Source organism: Oryx dammah, unplaced genomic scaffold (genome assembly GCF_014754425.2).
Source record: "Oryx dammah isolate SB20612 unplaced genomic scaffold, SCBI_Odam_1.1 HiC_scaffold_28, whole genome shotgun sequence".
Taxonomy (NCBI): domain Eukaryota; kingdom Metazoa; phylum Chordata; class Mammalia; order Artiodactyla; family Bovidae; genus Oryx; species Oryx dammah.
In genome coordinates this window covers 80865399-80883278 of record NW_024070212.1, presented here as the reverse complement: position 1 = coordinate 80883278, position 17880 = coordinate 80865399, and the positions used below count along the sequence as shown (strand labels likewise).

Sequence of the window (17880 nt, the reverse complement as noted above, 5' to 3'; positions counted from 1 at the left end):
TCTAATTACAAAAGAATAGCTGGTACATAATACCATGTTGTATTTACTAAACACTAGGTATTGCTCTAAGTGCTTTAAAATATTAATTTTTAAACTATAGAAAGTATATATTATCTTCAATTGATAGACAAGAAAAAAGGGATACAGAAAAGCTAAGTAATTTCACAGAACTAAAGAACAGCAGAGTCAGGATTCCAATTCAGCCAGTCTCTCTCCAGAATGAAACTCTTAACCACGATGGGTTACTACATCTACTGTAACCATTCTATCCAAAAGCCCTTAATGCTAAATAATCAAAAGAAAGGTTTTATTAAATTTAGATCATGAATATTGTTCCCAAGTTCACAAACTACAGAAAAATTTATAATGGGCAAATAATTCTTGACACTGGAACCACATAATCTATTGGTCTTCCAGTGGGTACAGGGGAAAGAGGCTAGAACACAGAGACATAGAATATAACAGAGAAAAAGGATGAAATACCTTTTAGATATGGGATTTTGTGATTATATACAAACACGGTTTAGATAGATCATCTGAAGAAAAAAATATGCAAACAAATAATTATAGTGACAAATAATAAGGAATAAATAACCATACATTAGCTCAAACAGAGTAGCATAGGAATACAGCGTTAACATCACCTGCAGATGTGGAGGAAGGCTTCACAGAGAACATATTTTGGAGGATCATCACTGTTTCAAAAAAACTAAAATACAATTTAGGAAATGCATACTTGATTCATTAATTTTTCCTCAGCTTTAATGATGAATTTATCTGTCAAAAGAGTTTGATATTTACTTGTAAATCTCTTTAAAAATCATGACAAATTAAAATGAGCTTTTAAAAATAGGTAGATCTCCTAACACTAAAAATGCAGTTTACAATATAGCAAAATTAAATACAATAACCACTTTAAATAATCAATTAAGGTTGTTGCTCATTTCTTTGATTTCATTTAGCATTGATCTAACTCAGTCTGGAAGGTTACATTCATACAAGTTTACACAGCTTAATGATTAACTATATTGACCTGCCAACCTTACTGTGTCTGTGGCAAATAGTGTTATATAGAGAGTTCAGAAGTCTTGGTATGCTCCCAGGAAAAAAAACAAATTCCAAATCGCTTGAAAGTGAATAATTAGGATAAAAATGTACACTATCAAGCTCTTTCTTTTTATTGCTCCTCTAGTTATTTCTTCCAGAACTGACCAAGACTATACATCACTTGATTCTGTATCTCCAGAGCCAAAATCAAGATTTGCTATGTTAGATGATGTAAAAATTTTAGCCAATGGCCTACTTCAGTTGGGACATGGTCTTAAAGACTTTGTTCACAAGACTAAGGGCCAAATTAATGACATATTTCAAAAACTCAACATATTTGATCAGTCCTTTTATGACTTATCACTGCAAACCAATGAAATCAAAGAAGAAGAAAAGGAACTTAGAAGAGCTACATCCAAACTGCAAGTCAAAAATGAAGAAGTAAAGAACATGTCACTTGAACTCGACTCAAAACTTGAAAGTCTCCTTGAAGAGAAAATTCTACTGCAACAGAAAGTGAGATACCTGGAGGACCAATTAACCAATTTAATTAAAAATCAACCTCAAATTCAGGAACACCTGGAAGTAACTTCACTTAAAGTAAGTAGAAACTAAAGAGCATGATTAAGTTTTCAATGTGGATCTTTTCAAAAAAATATTTTAAGACATACTACTTGAAATACTTAGTTGAACTGCTGAAACACTATATTTTTCTCATTTTTTAAAAAAAGCCTCCAGGAAATAAATTTTCTCATGATAATTTCAAGCTGGTTTTTGTTTCCCTAACAAATTTATGAAAATAACTGAACTTTGAATATCAGATGAAAATAACAAGTCAGTTAAGCAATGAAATTTAGAACACTAAACTATGACAATATTGTGAATTACTGGAGGCAAGTAAAAAGCTAAAGGAATATAACTTGTGTAACGATTTTATCTTTAAAATTTATAAAAGTAATACAGTAAATGGAAAACACTAAAATGCTGGAGGTTTTTTTCCTCCATATAATTGAAGTAGTTTAAAGTTCAGGAAATCAGATTTTAGAGATGCTATGGTTTAAATAAAAAATAAAAACAGAAGTATGTACTATGTGAAAGAAGCATGAAAGGGGAAAAGGTTTGCCAGTATTCATTTTTCTAATATACTATTAGTTTAAAAAATTAGACTGTGCCAGTGCTATAGGAAATTTAAAAGTCTAGTTTAATAGGAAAGAAAGAAATCTCTAACCAACCTACAATCTATATCCAGACTTTGGTAGAACAGCAAGATAATAGCATTAAAGACCTTCTTCAGATTGTGGAAGAACAATACAGACAGTTAAACCAACAGCAAAGTCAAATAAAAGAAATAGAAAATCAGGTAAGTCAATATCTTAATAGTATGTCCAACCTTTTACATAAAAATAAGGTTTATGAAAATACGGACCCTAAAATTATTTACAATAATTATAGCTGGATAATGAATAAAAGGATCACATCAGCATGACTGTTAAGTTTGCAGGCTCTGAAGCTAGTAAACTACCTGGGTTTGAATCCTGGTTCTAAAACTTTTGTGTGACCTTGAATAAATTATTTAACCCCTCTCTGTTTCCTCCCTCTCTGCTTCCTCACATACTCTAGGTAGACAATAAGAGAACCTGTCTTATAGGATGGCTGTGAGAAAAAAGAAAGAATTCATGCAAAGTATATCCTCAATACAGCAGCCAAAGAGATTCCTTTAAAATTTAAATCACACTATGTCTCTCTTTGAAACCCCACAATGGCTTCACATCTCACTCACAGTGGCCCAAAAAGACTCGGATGATTCTTAATCATCTCACTGACTTCATTTCCTCTACTATAGACATACTAGCCTTTTCACTGCTACTCAAACACATCAAACAAGTTGCTACCTCAGGGCCTTTGCCTATGTGGCTCTCTGGAATGCTCTTCATCTTGGTATTAGCATGGCCCATTCTTATTCCCTTTAGGTCTTTCTCAAATACAAAATCCTCAAAGAATCCTTCCCAGATAATTTAATCAGAAGTTACAATCCCCTACACCCGTGCTTGAAACCTGCTACCTCTTTCATCACTCTCTTTTTTCTCTTAACACTTACCTTTATTTAATATAATATATATATTTAGTTATTTATTCTGTCTGTCCCTGCACTAGAATGTAAGATGCATATGTACAGAAGTTTCTCATTTTTTTTAAAATTGCTGTAGACCCCAAAATATAGAACACTGTCTGATACATAGTAAACACTTAATCAATACATGCTGAGTTAATAAAGGTAATGTCACATTTAGTACAAACAAGTCAATAAAAACTTGCTGTGATTATAATTATTAGAAGCTACATGCCTAATAATTAAAGTTTAATACCCAACAGTATAATTTAATCTACAATATAAATAACTGGCTAGGTGAGGAAGGGAGATACCTGTTTAGAATAAAGCCATGCCAAAATCTAAGCATTCCAATATATATATACTACCATAGTTCAAAAATATTAATTAGTAATAATACTATTAAACAGCCATTCAGAAATTTCAAAAATAATACAGACTTGAAGAAACTGGCTAAAAAAAATAGATGCCAAGGACTATAAAACAAATATTATAATTTCCACAAAACAAACACATTATGTTTTCGTAATTTTATGATTCATAATTTTAGTAACTTACTTTTGCTAATTTATCAATCATTATTTAGTAGGGTATTTTTGCTAATTGTCAAAAAGGGGTTTTTTCCAACTAGTTTTAATTTCCACAATTTCCTTCTTACTGTATGTTATTTTTCTCTTTTTTCCTACATATTTTACTATGAGTAAATGAACCTACTTACAAAAGCAAAATGTCACTATTATAAAATGGTATACATCTTGTCTAGTAATAAAATGTATGAAGAATTTAAAACAATAAATTTCTAAGTTGGAAGAAGCCTTAGATCATCTGACACAACTTACTCAAATTTAAATTTACAAACCAAACTCTAAAGTTAAGTTATTCTAAGACCACAGTCACTCAGTAGAAAAGACAAACATACAATAAGTGAACTTTACAAGAGAGCCTAGTGAATTATATCCTAAGAAATGCCATTTATGCTGACATCAAAAAACTAACATTATTAACACAAGATATTACATACTCTGCTTTTCTCAAGTCATCAATAACACAAACTATCAGTCAATAAATTGCAAACCCAGCACAACAGACAATGAAATATTGAAGATATGAAAAGCAAACAAATAAACCTGCCAATGTGCTACCTCTACAAATACATTTACATATCAAAAACTATCAAGAAAGCAACCTTGCCCAAATTACTATTATTATATCTTAAGACCTACATCTGAGAATTATGAAATTTGAAATCTGCCTCTGTCACTGAACAGAATATATATTACATTCATATAAATAAATAGAACATATTAAAATACTTTAACCAAAGTCTTTGCCTTTGGTCTTGCTGTTTTTTGATCAATTTCTGTTTTCTGCCTTGATATCTTTCTCTATTTTTTAAACTCATTAAATAATGTGCCTGATTAAATATTTTGAGAACAGGAAGTCTGTATAATACATACAGCATTATTTATCCCTGTTACCACTGAAAACAATAACATATTATGAACTCAGATTTCCCCTAATTAAATATTCAAATTTTTAAAAGTAGATTTGTATTCTTTTATCAGTTGAGAAGAACTGGTATTAAAGAATCCACAGAAAATTCTCTTTCTTCTAAACCAAGAGCACCAAGAACTCCTCCCTTTTTTCACTTGAATGAAACAAAAAATGTACAACATGACGGTAAGATAATTTGCTGTGTTTCTGTCTTGAAGCTATTACTATCAAATTTTTCTTCTATCTTTGACATTTCCATTAAAAATCCCTATTCTCAGGGCCTGTTCTAGACTAAAAGAGAGTAAAGAGATACATTCAACAAATATGTGTCAACCTAAACTGGATCTTAGTGATTTTTTTAAACCCAATAAAACATTCTTAAGACAATCAGAAAAATATGAATATAGACTTGCTATTAGGTAATAATCATTAATTTTCTTAGATAGAAAATGATATTACAGTTATGTAAGAGAATAATCTCATGTTTAAGAGCATTTAAGAGATGCATGCCAAAGTATCTAAGGGATTAAGGGTCATGATGTTTGCAAATGACTTTCAAATAGCACAATAAAATTCATATTTGTACATATTTGTTTATAAAGCAATAAGGTAAAATATTAACAATTGTTGAATATGCATGGAAAGATTATGGCATTCTCTTCAATGTTTCTACTTTCCATACAAAAAGCAAAAAGATGGGGAGACAAAGTCTCCATTCTCAACCAAGCTTCAACAAAATGATATATGTTCAAAACACATTTATTTTTAATGTAATTCATAGAGGAAAAAAAGGTCTTTGTTAGTTTCTTCTATATATGTTCACTCTTTCTACATTAATCTGTTGACAACCTAGTACACACCAAGCACTATACGTGGAATTTTATTTATGTTTTTCCTAGGTCTAGGGGAAAGGGCACTTAAAATTCTCATTTTGTCGCTTTCTCAAAAAGAAATCAGTTTGGTAATAACTATTTGATATTCTTCATATAACATGCCATCTAATAAAAATGTTTTAGCATAAAACAGTTTTTCAATAACACATTACTAAAAAGGGCTAAAGACGACAGTCACAATTCCATAGAATTTCAACTAAAATCTCAAGCTCTAAAGATATCATTCTTTACTAAATGCACCTTATGTAATAACATTTTGTTGATTCTAGACATTCCTGCTGATTGTACCATCATTTATAACCAAGGCAAACATACAAGTGGCATCTACTCCATTAGACCTAGCAACTCTCAAGTTTTTAATGTCTACTGTGATGTTAAATCAGGTAAAACCAGCCTAAGACAAATACACAATAGTGAGTAAGCTAAGGTTACTCACTACCTATTAGTAAGACTGCTGCTGCTGCTGCTGAGTCGCTTCAGTCGTGTTCGACTCTGTGCAACCCCATAGTTGGCAACCCACTAGGCTCCTCTGTCCCTGGGGTTCTCCAGGCAAGAATACTGGAGTGGGTTGCCATTTCCTTCTCCAATGCATGAAAGTGAAAAGTGAAAGTGAAGGATATATATCTGTATCTAGTACAGATATATATCTGTATATCTGTACCTAGTACATATATTTGTACTAGATCTAGTACATACATTTGTCTTATTTATATATTTACTTATGCATTCATTCAATGTTCTCCATCCTTTTATCTAAAAAATTATCTAAAATGACTGCTGTCAATAAGTTTATTAAGACAAATTAATTGGTTGCCCTTCATTTAACTTCTTGGGCCCACAATAAATAATAAAATATTACCATAACAATGTTAATAACTACCTTATACAGCCACCAATAAAAACCAAACAAAAAAAACAGTATTTTGTTACAACTATCAGCATCAGTCTACTGAAAATACAATTTGTTCATTATATTCAGGTAGTTCATGGACATTAATTCAACAGCGAATAGATGGATCACAAAACTTCAATGAAACCTGGGAAAACTACAAGTATGGTTTTGGGAGACTTGATGGTAAGATGACTTCATACATTAATTCACTTGTTAACTAAAACGTATTTTATTAAGAATCTATTAATAAAGCCCACTGTGGATTTGGCATTAGAAATACAATGAATGAGGTACAGTCCCAGCCTTCTTAGAAATTATTAGCAAATAGTTACACATTTGTAAGTACTGAACTTATTACAATTGTCTTTTTCTGAATTATACTTTCCATAATTACATGTCTGTTCTATGTATATACTTAGCACAATTTAATTGGATGGCTTCTGATTATCATAATTATGATTTTAAAAGATAATTTTGATTTAAAAGTACTATACATTTCAAATAAGTAGTAAATGCTATGAATGAGCTACAAAGAAAACCATCCTTATCAGTGGTCACTCTGCTTTCTTATTAACATTTTAGATATCAACTATTTGGAAGTTGGAAGGTACAAAGAAGCTGTCAACTGTCAGATCTAAAGAAAATGTTTAGATTTCAATTATTTAAATATTATAAACGTATATTATACAATGTGTGGTTTAAAATAAATTTAGGTAATTCAATGCAAATTATTATATTTTGATCACAAAATAAATAAGTAAAAAATAAAATAAGCTAATTAAAAATAAGATAGGGGTTTAAAATCCAAAAAGCACATTATAAAAATCCATGAGTTATGCCATGTACTCATTCATAAAATGGGTAACATCCATTATTATGGCAAGTTTTTAAATATTCAAGACTATTTGACTACTTAAACAGTTTTAGATTCAAACTACCAATTAAATCCCAAACTAAAAGGTATAATTACTGATACGCTTTGTAGGCTCAAGTCTTCTCCTAAGAATGACAGTCCAGAATACTCATTTATTTCTTCAAGGAAGTAAGCCATTTGTAGTTTGCAACTCTTAAAATGAAATATACTGATTCAACAGCAGCAAAGAAATTCTGACTTTTTTCCCTTAAATTCTTTAATAAAAGGGTTAATTAAAGAGAGATTAATTGTGGTAATTAAAGAGAACTGTTTGTATTTATGTTATGGTTTTCATTCCAAATAAAATTTTTTAAACTACAGCAAAAAGTTATTAAGAATAATGCTTTTTATTTAAATTTTTTTAAATTTATTTCCTTCTTTTTCTACAAGGAAAATATATATACCAAGAAAATGTCAAAGGCCAAGACTATGTGAGAGGAAAATAACATTATTATCCAAGTCTCTAGAAATACTTAAAAATCTCTTCATAGTATATGGGTATTAAAAAAAAAACCCAGCTGATTATAAAGCCAGTATACATAAGGACCCAAAAGTTAGATAACATTTTACCAATGACCAACCCTATAAATACTTATAATAGTCTAATAGGTTTCACCTGTGAAATATGCCTGATAATATCCAGTTTAGAAAGGATAATCATACTCTAGGTAGGCCCATTAATATTTTCACAGTTGTTGTAATATAACTATCTTCAATAAAACTGCTTTTAAAACAAATATTTTAAGAAACTCTAAAGGATTCAAGATGAAAACAGTTAAGCTACCTACAGCAAAAAAATTAAAACAAAAACTCTCAAAATAAACGGTCACTGCCTCAACTACAGTTAACAATCCACAGATTTCTGCAACTTTTTTTTTTTTCAGGAGAATTTTGGTTGGGTTTAGAAAAGATATACTCCATAGTAAAGCAATCTAACTATATCTTGCGAATCGAGCTAGAAGACTGGAAAGACAAGTATTATACTGAATACTCTTTTCACTTGGGAGATCATGAAACCAACTATACACTACATCTAGCTGAGATTTCTGGCAATGGGCCCAAGGCATTTCCGGAACACAAAGACTTGATGTTTTCTACGTGGGATCACAAAGCAAAAGGACATTTCAACTGTCCAGAAAGTAATTCAGGTATCCTCTTTCTACTATCAAAACTTTATTTTCATATCTTCAAAGTATCTTCCCAGAGTAATAGCTAATATCTTTCAATGTCAACTCTTTAAAATATGCATCCAAAATAAACATTTTCTCTATACGTAAATGTCTCATAACTGTGGTAATTTGACTCTAGTTCAATTATGCATTTCACTTCTAACCTTTCTCAGATATTTTATTTTTGATCAGATGTATGAGACATATAAATCATTTAAAATTGGAAACTATGCATATAACTGGAGATGCACTCACCAGGTAAATATAATAACAGCAACTATATATGCGTCTGTATCTATTAAACTGTGTATCTATCCTTTTTAGGAGGCTGGTGGTGCCATGATGTATGTGGGGAAAACAACCTAAATGGTAAATACAACAAGCCAAGAGCAAAAGCTAAGCCAGAGAGGAAAGGAGGAATATGCTGGAAGTCTCAAGATGGAAGGCTGTACTCCATCAAAGCAACCAAAATGCTGATACATCCATCAGATTCAGAAAATTATGAATGAACTGAGGCAAATGTAAAAGCCAATAAATTAAACATTAAACCCATCCCATATTACAATGGCTTAGAAATCCAGTATTAAACCTCTAATAGAAGGCTTAGAAATAAATTCTTTATATTAAAGCCACTACCAACTTAATATTAAACATCATCACATCACTTCAAAGAACACCATTTATTCTCAGTCAAAATTTTATGACAATCATTTATTCATATATTTTGTGATGTGTGAATCAAATTTTAGAATCTGATTCTAAATTTTAACCAATGGATGAAATTTCAAATAACCATTCTAAATAAACAACATAAAAAAAAATTTATGTTTACAGTCATCATGTTAGCTAACTGCACAACTTCCTCAGTTAAAAAAATACTTTTCTTGCTAAAATTCTAAACTTGAATAAACATAAACAATAATTGTACAATTTTTAAATGATGTAATCTTAATTTCAAAACTAAAATTAAATAAGTTGACAGTACATGTGAAAATCAGTAACATGGATTTTAAAATTGATACTAATTTTGCAACAAAATAAACTTGGAGTAAATGTTCGGTATGCTTTATTTATGAGGCAAAATGAAGCAGGATGAAATACTGTATTGAAATAGGCTCACACTGTTAAATATGGTAGATCATAACTGCTAAGTCATACTGACTTTAAATATCAAGTATCACTGTACCTTATTTGTTAACTTGTCTGGACTCTATACATATTTTAACTCCTGAAAGTGAAAGTGAAAGTCTCTCAGTCATGTCCCACTCTTTGCGATCCCATGGACTACACAGTCCACGGAACTCTCCAGGCCAGAATTCTACAGAGGGTAGCCGTTCCCTTCTCCAAGGTATCTTCCCAACTCAGGGATGGAACCCAGGCCTCCCTCACTGCGGGTGGGTTCTTTACCAGCTGAGCCACCAGGGAAGCCCAAGAATACTGGAGTGGGTATCCCTTCTCCAGCAGATCTTCCCAACTCAGAAATCAAACCAGGGTCTCCCACACTGTATACAGTCTGGACTCTATACATATTTTAACTCCTAATGTTGTGAAAAACAAATAATTTTAAGGTGATCTTGTCAAAATACAGTAAGAAAGAATGTGTTTGTGACATCAAATTAAAGTTTAATAATTTATTTCCCTTGGACACAGTGTGAGTCTAACACTAATTTGGAGGTTTTCAAAGAGAATTAAGAATCATAAAAAGTTACTGAATGATTAAACAAACAGTCTGAGGAATATTAACATTTCCAAATTCATTAAAGACTGAGTCCTCTACATTACAGACATTTACATTCTTGTAGTTCTTTATTGACATCTAATAGGAGTATGATTATGCTATTTCTAATTTAAATAATTTAAATTCTAAATACTCAAGGATTATTAGAGGATATTCTGACCACAATATCTTTTGTCAGTATTTATTTTTTTTAAGTTTCTAAAGAAATCATCAAAGAGAAATAAAATCTTGAATTAAATTCAATTTTTAAAGACTAATTTTTTTAAAAAGGAAAAAAGGATAGTGCCAAAGTCTGTCATCGTCACTCAGTCACCCAGTCATGTCCAACTCTTTGCAACCCCATCGACTGCAGCATGCCAGGGTTTCCTGTCCTTCACCATCACCTCCTTCACCCGGAGCTTGCTCAATGTCATGTCCATTGAGTCAGTGATGCCATCCAACCATCTCATCCTCTGTCGTCCCCTTTTCCTCCTACTTTCAATCTTTCCCCTCATCAGGGTCTTTTCTAATGAGTGGGCTCTTCCCATTAGGTGGCAAAAGGACTGAAGCTTCAGCATCAGCATCAGTCCTTCCAATGAACATTCAGGACTGATTTCCTTTCCTGGTTGGATCGCCTTGCTGTCCAAGGGACTCTCAAGAGTCTTCACCAACACCGTAGTTCAAAAGCATCAGTTCTTCGGCATTCAGTATTCTTTATGGTCCACCTCTCACATGCATACATGACTACTGGAAAAAATATAACTTTGACAGGACAGACCTTTGTTGACAAAGTAATGTCCCTGCTTTTTAATATGCCGTCTAGGTCGGTCATAGCTTTTCTTCCAAGGAGCAAGGGTCTTTCAATTTCATGGCTGCAATCACCATCTGCTGTGATTTTGGACCCTAAGAAAATAGTCTTTGACTGTTTCCATTGTTTCCCAACCTATTTGCCATAAAGTGATGAGACTGGCTGTCATGATCTTCATTTTTTGAATGTTGAGTTTTAATCCAGCTTTTTCACTCTCCTCTTTCACCTTCATCAAGAGGCTCTTCAATTCCTCTCCACTTTCTGCCATAAGGGTGGTATCATCTGCATATCTGATGTTATTGATATTTTCTCCCAGCAATCTTGAGTCCAGCTTGTGCTTCATCCAGGCCGGCATTTTGCATGATGTACTCTGCATATAAGTTAAATAAGCAGGATGACAATATACAGCCTTGACGTACGCCTTTCCCATTCTGAACCAGTCTACTGTTCCATGTCCAGTTCTAACTGTTGCTTCTTGACTTAATACAGGTTTCTCAGGAGCAGGTAAGGTGATCTGATATTCCCATCTCTTTAAAAATTTTCCACAGTTGTTGTGTCCAAGTTATGTAGTGACTCACATTAATCAATAAATATTCACCATTAGGTATTTTAAATTGTTCAATATATATTTTTAGTATATGACACATTCAAATATTTATGATCTATGTGGATCCTACATAAATATTTTGTTCCAAAACATACAAAGGAATAAAGGCAGGAATTCACTTTCATTTTCAGAACCACATTCAAGCTGTCAAAATTGACCTTTGAAAGCAAGAGTGCCAAAATGGCCTTTTTCCCCCCCAAAAGTAGGAAGCTTTCAAATGCAAAATAATGTCATTTAATATAACAATTTTTTCTCTGTTTTCCAATTTTTTAAAATTCTCATACAATGTGCTGCATTTTGTTTCTTTCAGGAATACTGAGTTTTTTCCTGCATATAAAGCTCAGATTGAGAGAGAATTCTGTTAGAGAAAGGATTATTTTCTTTATGCTTCACAAAATTATGTCCTCGGTCCTCACTAATTTCCCAAAAGGGTTCTAATTGCACCATCAACACAACTGTCAATCCAGTGACCTCTCAGTCCACATTCCCTTTGATTTCTTTACTATTTACTAATAGCAATATTCTCTTCTCAAACCTGACCTTCAGTTAGTTTGCTCCCACAGTACTACTGCTCCCCATGTTTGCTTTTGTTTCTGGCTGAGCCAGCACAGCATGCAGATTCTGCACTTCCTCTGCAGTAGAAAATGCAGAGTCTTAACCACTGGACTGACAGGCAAGTCCCTGAGTCCATCTTTAATGCCCTATTTCTTCCTAGTATTTAGCACTGTGGACCCACATACAATATTCAAACATCTCTTCTATTCGGACCTCAGAAATTCTATCTACTCTCATGGATTCATTTATTTTCCATGAATAATTTCCCAACTCTAGGTATCTCTCTCTCTCCAGTTAACCTTCTTCCCCTTCTTCCACTGCCACCTGCCATTTCTCCTTTTGATATCCTATAGCCTCTTCAAACTCAACTTATTAAATAACAAATCCATCAAAACCTTACTGCCTCTGCTGGTCCTCCCTTTTACTTTTTCACATTCTCCTCATTTCTTTATATACCTTAATGGCACTACCATACTTCCAGAGGATTCACAGACTGGCAAAGGGTACTAAGAACCCCAGTTCTAAAGGGAGACCTATCATCATATGATAACCTAGTTTAAGAAAAATTAATTACACAGCTCTCATGTCATAATATAAGTGGTACAGTCTTCCTGTGCTACGTTGAAGTATATATAGGACCTTACCAAGCAGAAAGGTTTAGGGAGGCATTCTAGAAAACACAAAATGGCATTAGGAAAGTATACAGTGGGGTTTCGAAATAAATAATTTTGATTAGAGCCAAGGATTTGTGTTAGGCAGGAAATGGTTAAACAAGTATTTTGGGGTCAGGTTTTAGAAACCCTGAATACCTGGAAGAGATTTGGATCTTGCTTTGTAGGCTTATGCGCCTCTAATTGGGGTACACATTCTTAAGAGGGCACAGCTAAATGACAAATGCAAGTCCATGGGATTAACATGACACATCTCCCAGGAATATCACTTTGTCGTTTTAGGGAGGAAATAACTATTTTTATATTAAGTGGATTTATGAATTAGAAAACAGAATTCATGTGCAATTTTAAGGTAAGATTCTTATATTTAAGATAAAATCCTAATAAGATTCTATTATCTTTCTCTTTCTCCCTGGCCTTTCGCTTCTCTTCATTCCTCAGCTATTTGTAAAGCCACCTCAGACAACCTTTTTTTGTTGTCTTTGCATTCTTGCATTTCTTTTTCTTTGGGATGGTTTTGGTCACTGCCTCCTGTAACGCTTCTAAATTCAGTGCTGGAAAAGACTCTCGAGAGTCCCTTGGACTGCAAGATCAAACCGGTCAATGCTAACGGAAATCAATCCTGAATATTCATTGGAAGGACTCATGCTGAAGATGAAGCTCCAATACTTTGGCCACCTAATGCAAGGAAACAACTCATTTGGAAAAGGCTCCGCTGCTGGGAAAGATTGAAGGCAAAAGGAAAAGAGGACAGCAGAGAATGAGGTGGTTAGACAGCATCACCAACTCAACAGACATGAATCTGAGCAAACTCTAGGAGATACTGAAGCACAGGGAAGCCTGGCGTGTTGCAGTTCATGGAGCCACAAAGAGTCAGACATGACTAAGCAACTGAACCACAACAAAGCAAAGATAATCTCACTTCTTCCACAAATATCCTAGTAAATGGAGGCTTTTCTCTGAAACCTTGCAGCATCACTGTCTGGACCCCTTCAACTGGCACTTAGCAATTAAAGACAGAAAAATAAATCTAGCAAATTTTAAAACTAAAATAGTGAAAAACAGTAGCAAAAATCCCAAGAGCACCAAAGAGAGCTTATTTACTTGCTTTTAGTGAATTACTACAAAATGTCTATACCAAGAGATTACACTGAACTAGTATAAACTTTACTGAGAACAAGTATATACATTTCTTGTGTCAGGGTTACTTACTGTAGTATAATCTACTGACACACTGTCAATCTAGCATCAGCATGTTTTCATGCTTGTACTTTTTCTTCCTAATAGCATAACTCATGGTAATTGATTAACTTATTCATTAATCAAAAATGCATTCATGAATCAGTATTTATTGTGTATCTAATTACTTCCTTATAAAGCCTGTTCCAAATATATTGTTACATATTCCACATTCTGTTAGAACAATCAAATGTCTTTTTTTTTCCCATAAGAACAACAAGCACTGTGCTTATGCATTTACTACTAAGTGATCATCCAACACAGTTCTGAAAATGGAAAAGAAAGTAACCAAATGTTGGCCTTTTTATCAAAGTCCAAAGTGTTTTCATGGCAAATCAAACAGGGCAAAATTACTCAACTGGTGTGAAATGTGCAGTTCAAGGTCATGAAAATAAGATTAACAATCTCCCTAGTAAGCCTTTATAAAATGAGGTTTCAATGACATTTTAGAAAATATAAAATCAAGGATTCCATCTCAAACATAAAAACTATTTTTCTAAATTCATATGTGTAATCCCAAGGACAATCATACATCTAACAACATGATTACGTTTATTTGACAAAGCAATAACCTACAACCTAAAAGATTTAAGGCTCTGTTTATCTTTAAATAAGCAACTAAGTTTAACACTAATGACTAACTTTTATCGAGCATTTAATATGTGGCAGGTACTTTCCAACACTTTAATCCAGGGAGATACTGAAGGCTCTCAGTATAATGAGTAAACCAAGAACAAAAAATACATCGGAAATAAGAACTCCGTTGCAAAACAAATGCAAACAGAATTTCTAGGAAAATGGTGCCAACAGGCTCCAAGACAACAACTCTACAGTAAGCCAAGTGAGCCTTGAAAACTTCCCCTGCCATACTAACTTATAATTTAGTTGCAAAGGGACTAAGGAAGGTACAAGAGAGGAAATAATCTGATGGATTTTACTGTATTGCAAGAAGCTTTACAGAGATGACAAGTATTTTTTTTTCAAGGTTTATGCAAGTGTATGTATTTTCTTAAGGAAGAGGGTATCAGAGTTAAATCTTCACCTTCTATAGCAATCAGTAGGTATTTTAAATTGAAAGAGAATCAAGAAATAGCGGCATGACCATATTATTTAAAAACAAGGAGTAAAACAACAAAAGAAGGAGCAAAAATTGACAGACCATAAAGTCACTATTGACAGCAGTGACTGACAATAAAGATTAGACATCAAGGTGGGGAAAGGATGGTTCCAACAAGATGAAGAACCTCTGTTTTTAACGTTAAGCCTGATGGCACAAACTCTAAGTACACTCATATAATTTGTTTAAAATCTATATATGTAAATAAATTTTAAAAGATAAATAGGAAAATGAAAGAAAAGACCCTTCAAAGTCCCCAATTTTCATTTCCCCTGTCTCTGAAATAATCCAAGTAGAAGAAAGATAGATACACACAAGTTAGGAATGTTTTACATGAGAGTCATATACTAGATAAGAGATAGGGTTGATAACATCTAAGTTGTTCAATACCAACCATGGCTCACTTATATATAATAAAATATATATAAAATTTATAGGCTGGATGAAACACAAGCTAGAATCATGATTGCCGGGAGAAATATCAATAACCTCAGATAGGCAGATAACACCACCCTTATGGCAGACCGTGAAGAACTACTAAAGAGCCTCTTGATGAAAGTGAAAGAGCAGAGTGAAAAAGTTGACTTAAAACTCAACACTCAGAAATCTAAGATCACGGCATCCGGTCCCATCACTTCATGGCAAATAGATGGGGAAACAGTGGAAACAGTGACAGACTTTATTTTGGGGGGCTCCAAAATCACTGCAGATGGATACTGCAGCCATGAAATTAAAAGACACTTGCTCCTTGGAAGAAAAGTTATGACAAATCTAGACAGCATATTAAAAAGTAGAGACATTACTTTGCCAACAAAGGTCTGTCTAGTCAAGGCTATGGTTTTTCAAGTGGTCACGTATGGATGTGAGAGTTGGACTATAAAGAAGGCTAAGTGCCAAAGAATTGATGCTTTTGAACTGTGGTGTTGGAGAAGACTCTTGAGAGTCCCTTGGACTGCAAGGAGATCCAACCAGTCCATCCTAAAGGAAATCAGTCCTGACTATTCATTGGAAGGACTGATGCTAAAGCTGAAACTCCAATACTTTGGCCACCTGATATGAAGAACTGACTCATTTGAAAAGACCACGATGTTGGGAAAGATTGAAGGCAGGAGGAAAAGGGAACAGCAGAGGATGAGATGGTTGGATGGCATCACTGACTCAACGGACATGAGTCTGAGTAAACTCCAGGAGTTGGCGATGGACAGGGAGGCCGGTGTGCTGCAGTCCATGGGGTCACAAAGAGTCAGACACGACTGAGCAACTGAACTGAACTGAACTGAACTGAAAACTTATAGGAGAATATTTGTATCACCTGTTTCTTTTTTTTTTAAACCTGGTGTTTTTTGTTTTTTTTACACGTTTCTTTTAAAAGCAGTATATATATAATTTACCTTATATTCCAGGAGTTTTACTCACATTAAATGCCAATCACATGCAGTAGTTTGTGCTCTATACTCTCACAAAAGAAGACAGGTATTATCATCCCCACATTTGAATAAAACTGAGTGCCAATAAACTAAGTCATTTGTTCTAAGCTACTAAACAGTAAACAGTGGAGTCTGATATTGTACCCATATCTGTGCGACTCTAAATCCCATTCATAACACTATACAGTGTCGTGTTTCTTAAAACATTTAATAAGTATTACTGTGTACTCTCCATGTGCTAGCACACTATTCTATATGCTGGAGATAAAGTGGTAAACAAATAGACAAGCCCTTGCCCTTGACAGTAATTACATTCATGTAACAATTCAATACATATTGTAATGCCAGATAATGATAAATATAAGGAAGGGTAGAAGCTGGAGGAGAGAAGCAATGGATCTTTTAGGTAGGGTGATGAGAATGACCTTTAAGTAGACAGATATATGACTGAATAAGGAATCAAGTCATGTGACGATCTGGAGAAAAACACAACAGGCAAAGAAAAGAAAAAAATAAAAAAATCTTGGGCAGAATTTTGTTTATTCAAGGATGAACAAAAAGGCCATTGAGGCTAAAATGAGCAAGATAGAGATTAGTAGGATATGAAGTTAGAGAAAGGCAAGAGCTAGATCATATAGTCTTATAGTCTTCATTATTTTTCTGTTTAAAATAGAAGACATTGGAGGACTTTAAGACACAGGACCAAATGATCTGATTTATATCTTTTAAAAATCTCTCTGACTACAAATGTTGAGAACTGACTGAGGCATGGGTAGAAGTAAGAGGATCAAATATAAAAATGTACACAAAATTCTAGATCAGCAGCTATCCAGTATTCTAGTATCTAGTTCTATTGATTATCAACCATTTGAAATGCAGCACATCTGAATTGAAACATGCTTTAAGTATAAAATACAGACCAGATTTTGAAGATAAAGGAGTGGCAAAAAGCAAAAGAATTTTTGACATTTACTATATGGTATAATGATACTATCTTAGATATACTGGATTAAATAACCTATGATTATAATTAATTTTACTTGTTTATTGTTTTAGTGTAGAAACTATAAAATTGAAAATTACAAATGTGGCTCCCATTATATATCTGTTTGACAGTGCTGATCTGGATGGTGACAAGTAGAATTTCAAAGGTGGAGGAGGTTAAGGAGCATTAGATTTGGGATTCATTTTGAAGCAGAGCCTACAAAACTTCTTGGAGGA

At 33.3% G+C, this 17880-nt stretch overlaps 2 protein-coding genes across 6 annotated transcripts in view; one reads left to right on the top strand and one right to left on the bottom strand.

Annotated features, from left to right (window-relative positions):
• DOCK7 (dedicator of cytokinesis 7) overlaps nucleotides 1-17880 on the bottom strand; it is a 190291-nt gene that overhangs the window by 107748 nt on the left and 64663 nt on the right. The gene's annotated exons all lie outside the window — the stretch shown is intronic.
• On the top strand, nucleotides 1107-10163 carry ANGPTL3 (angiopoietin like 3). Its single transcript, XM_040232704.1, has 7 exons — nucleotides 1107-1647; nucleotides 2297-2407; nucleotides 4723-4837; nucleotides 5814-5927; nucleotides 6524-6619; nucleotides 8234-8497; nucleotides 8843-10163. Exons 1-7 carry the CDS (start codon nucleotides 1153-1155, stop codon nucleotides 9025-9027), a joined length of 1380 nt encoding a protein of 459 aa, XP_040088638.1. The 5' UTR covers nucleotides 1107-1152; the 3' UTR covers nucleotides 9028-10163.

Coding starts and splice junctions, on each gene's coding strand:
- ANGPTL3 (XM_040232704.1), top strand. CDS start 1,153: ATGTACACTATCAAGCTCTTTCTTTTTATTGCTCCTCTAGTTATTTCT. Junction 2,408..4,722: donor TAAAAGAAATAGAAAATCAG/GTAAGTCAATAT, acceptor TTCTTTTATCAG/TTGAGAAGAACTGGTATTAA. Junction 4,838..5,813: donor AAAAAATGTACAACATGACG/GTAAGATAATTT, acceptor TGTTGATTCTAG/ACATTCCTGCTGATTGTACC.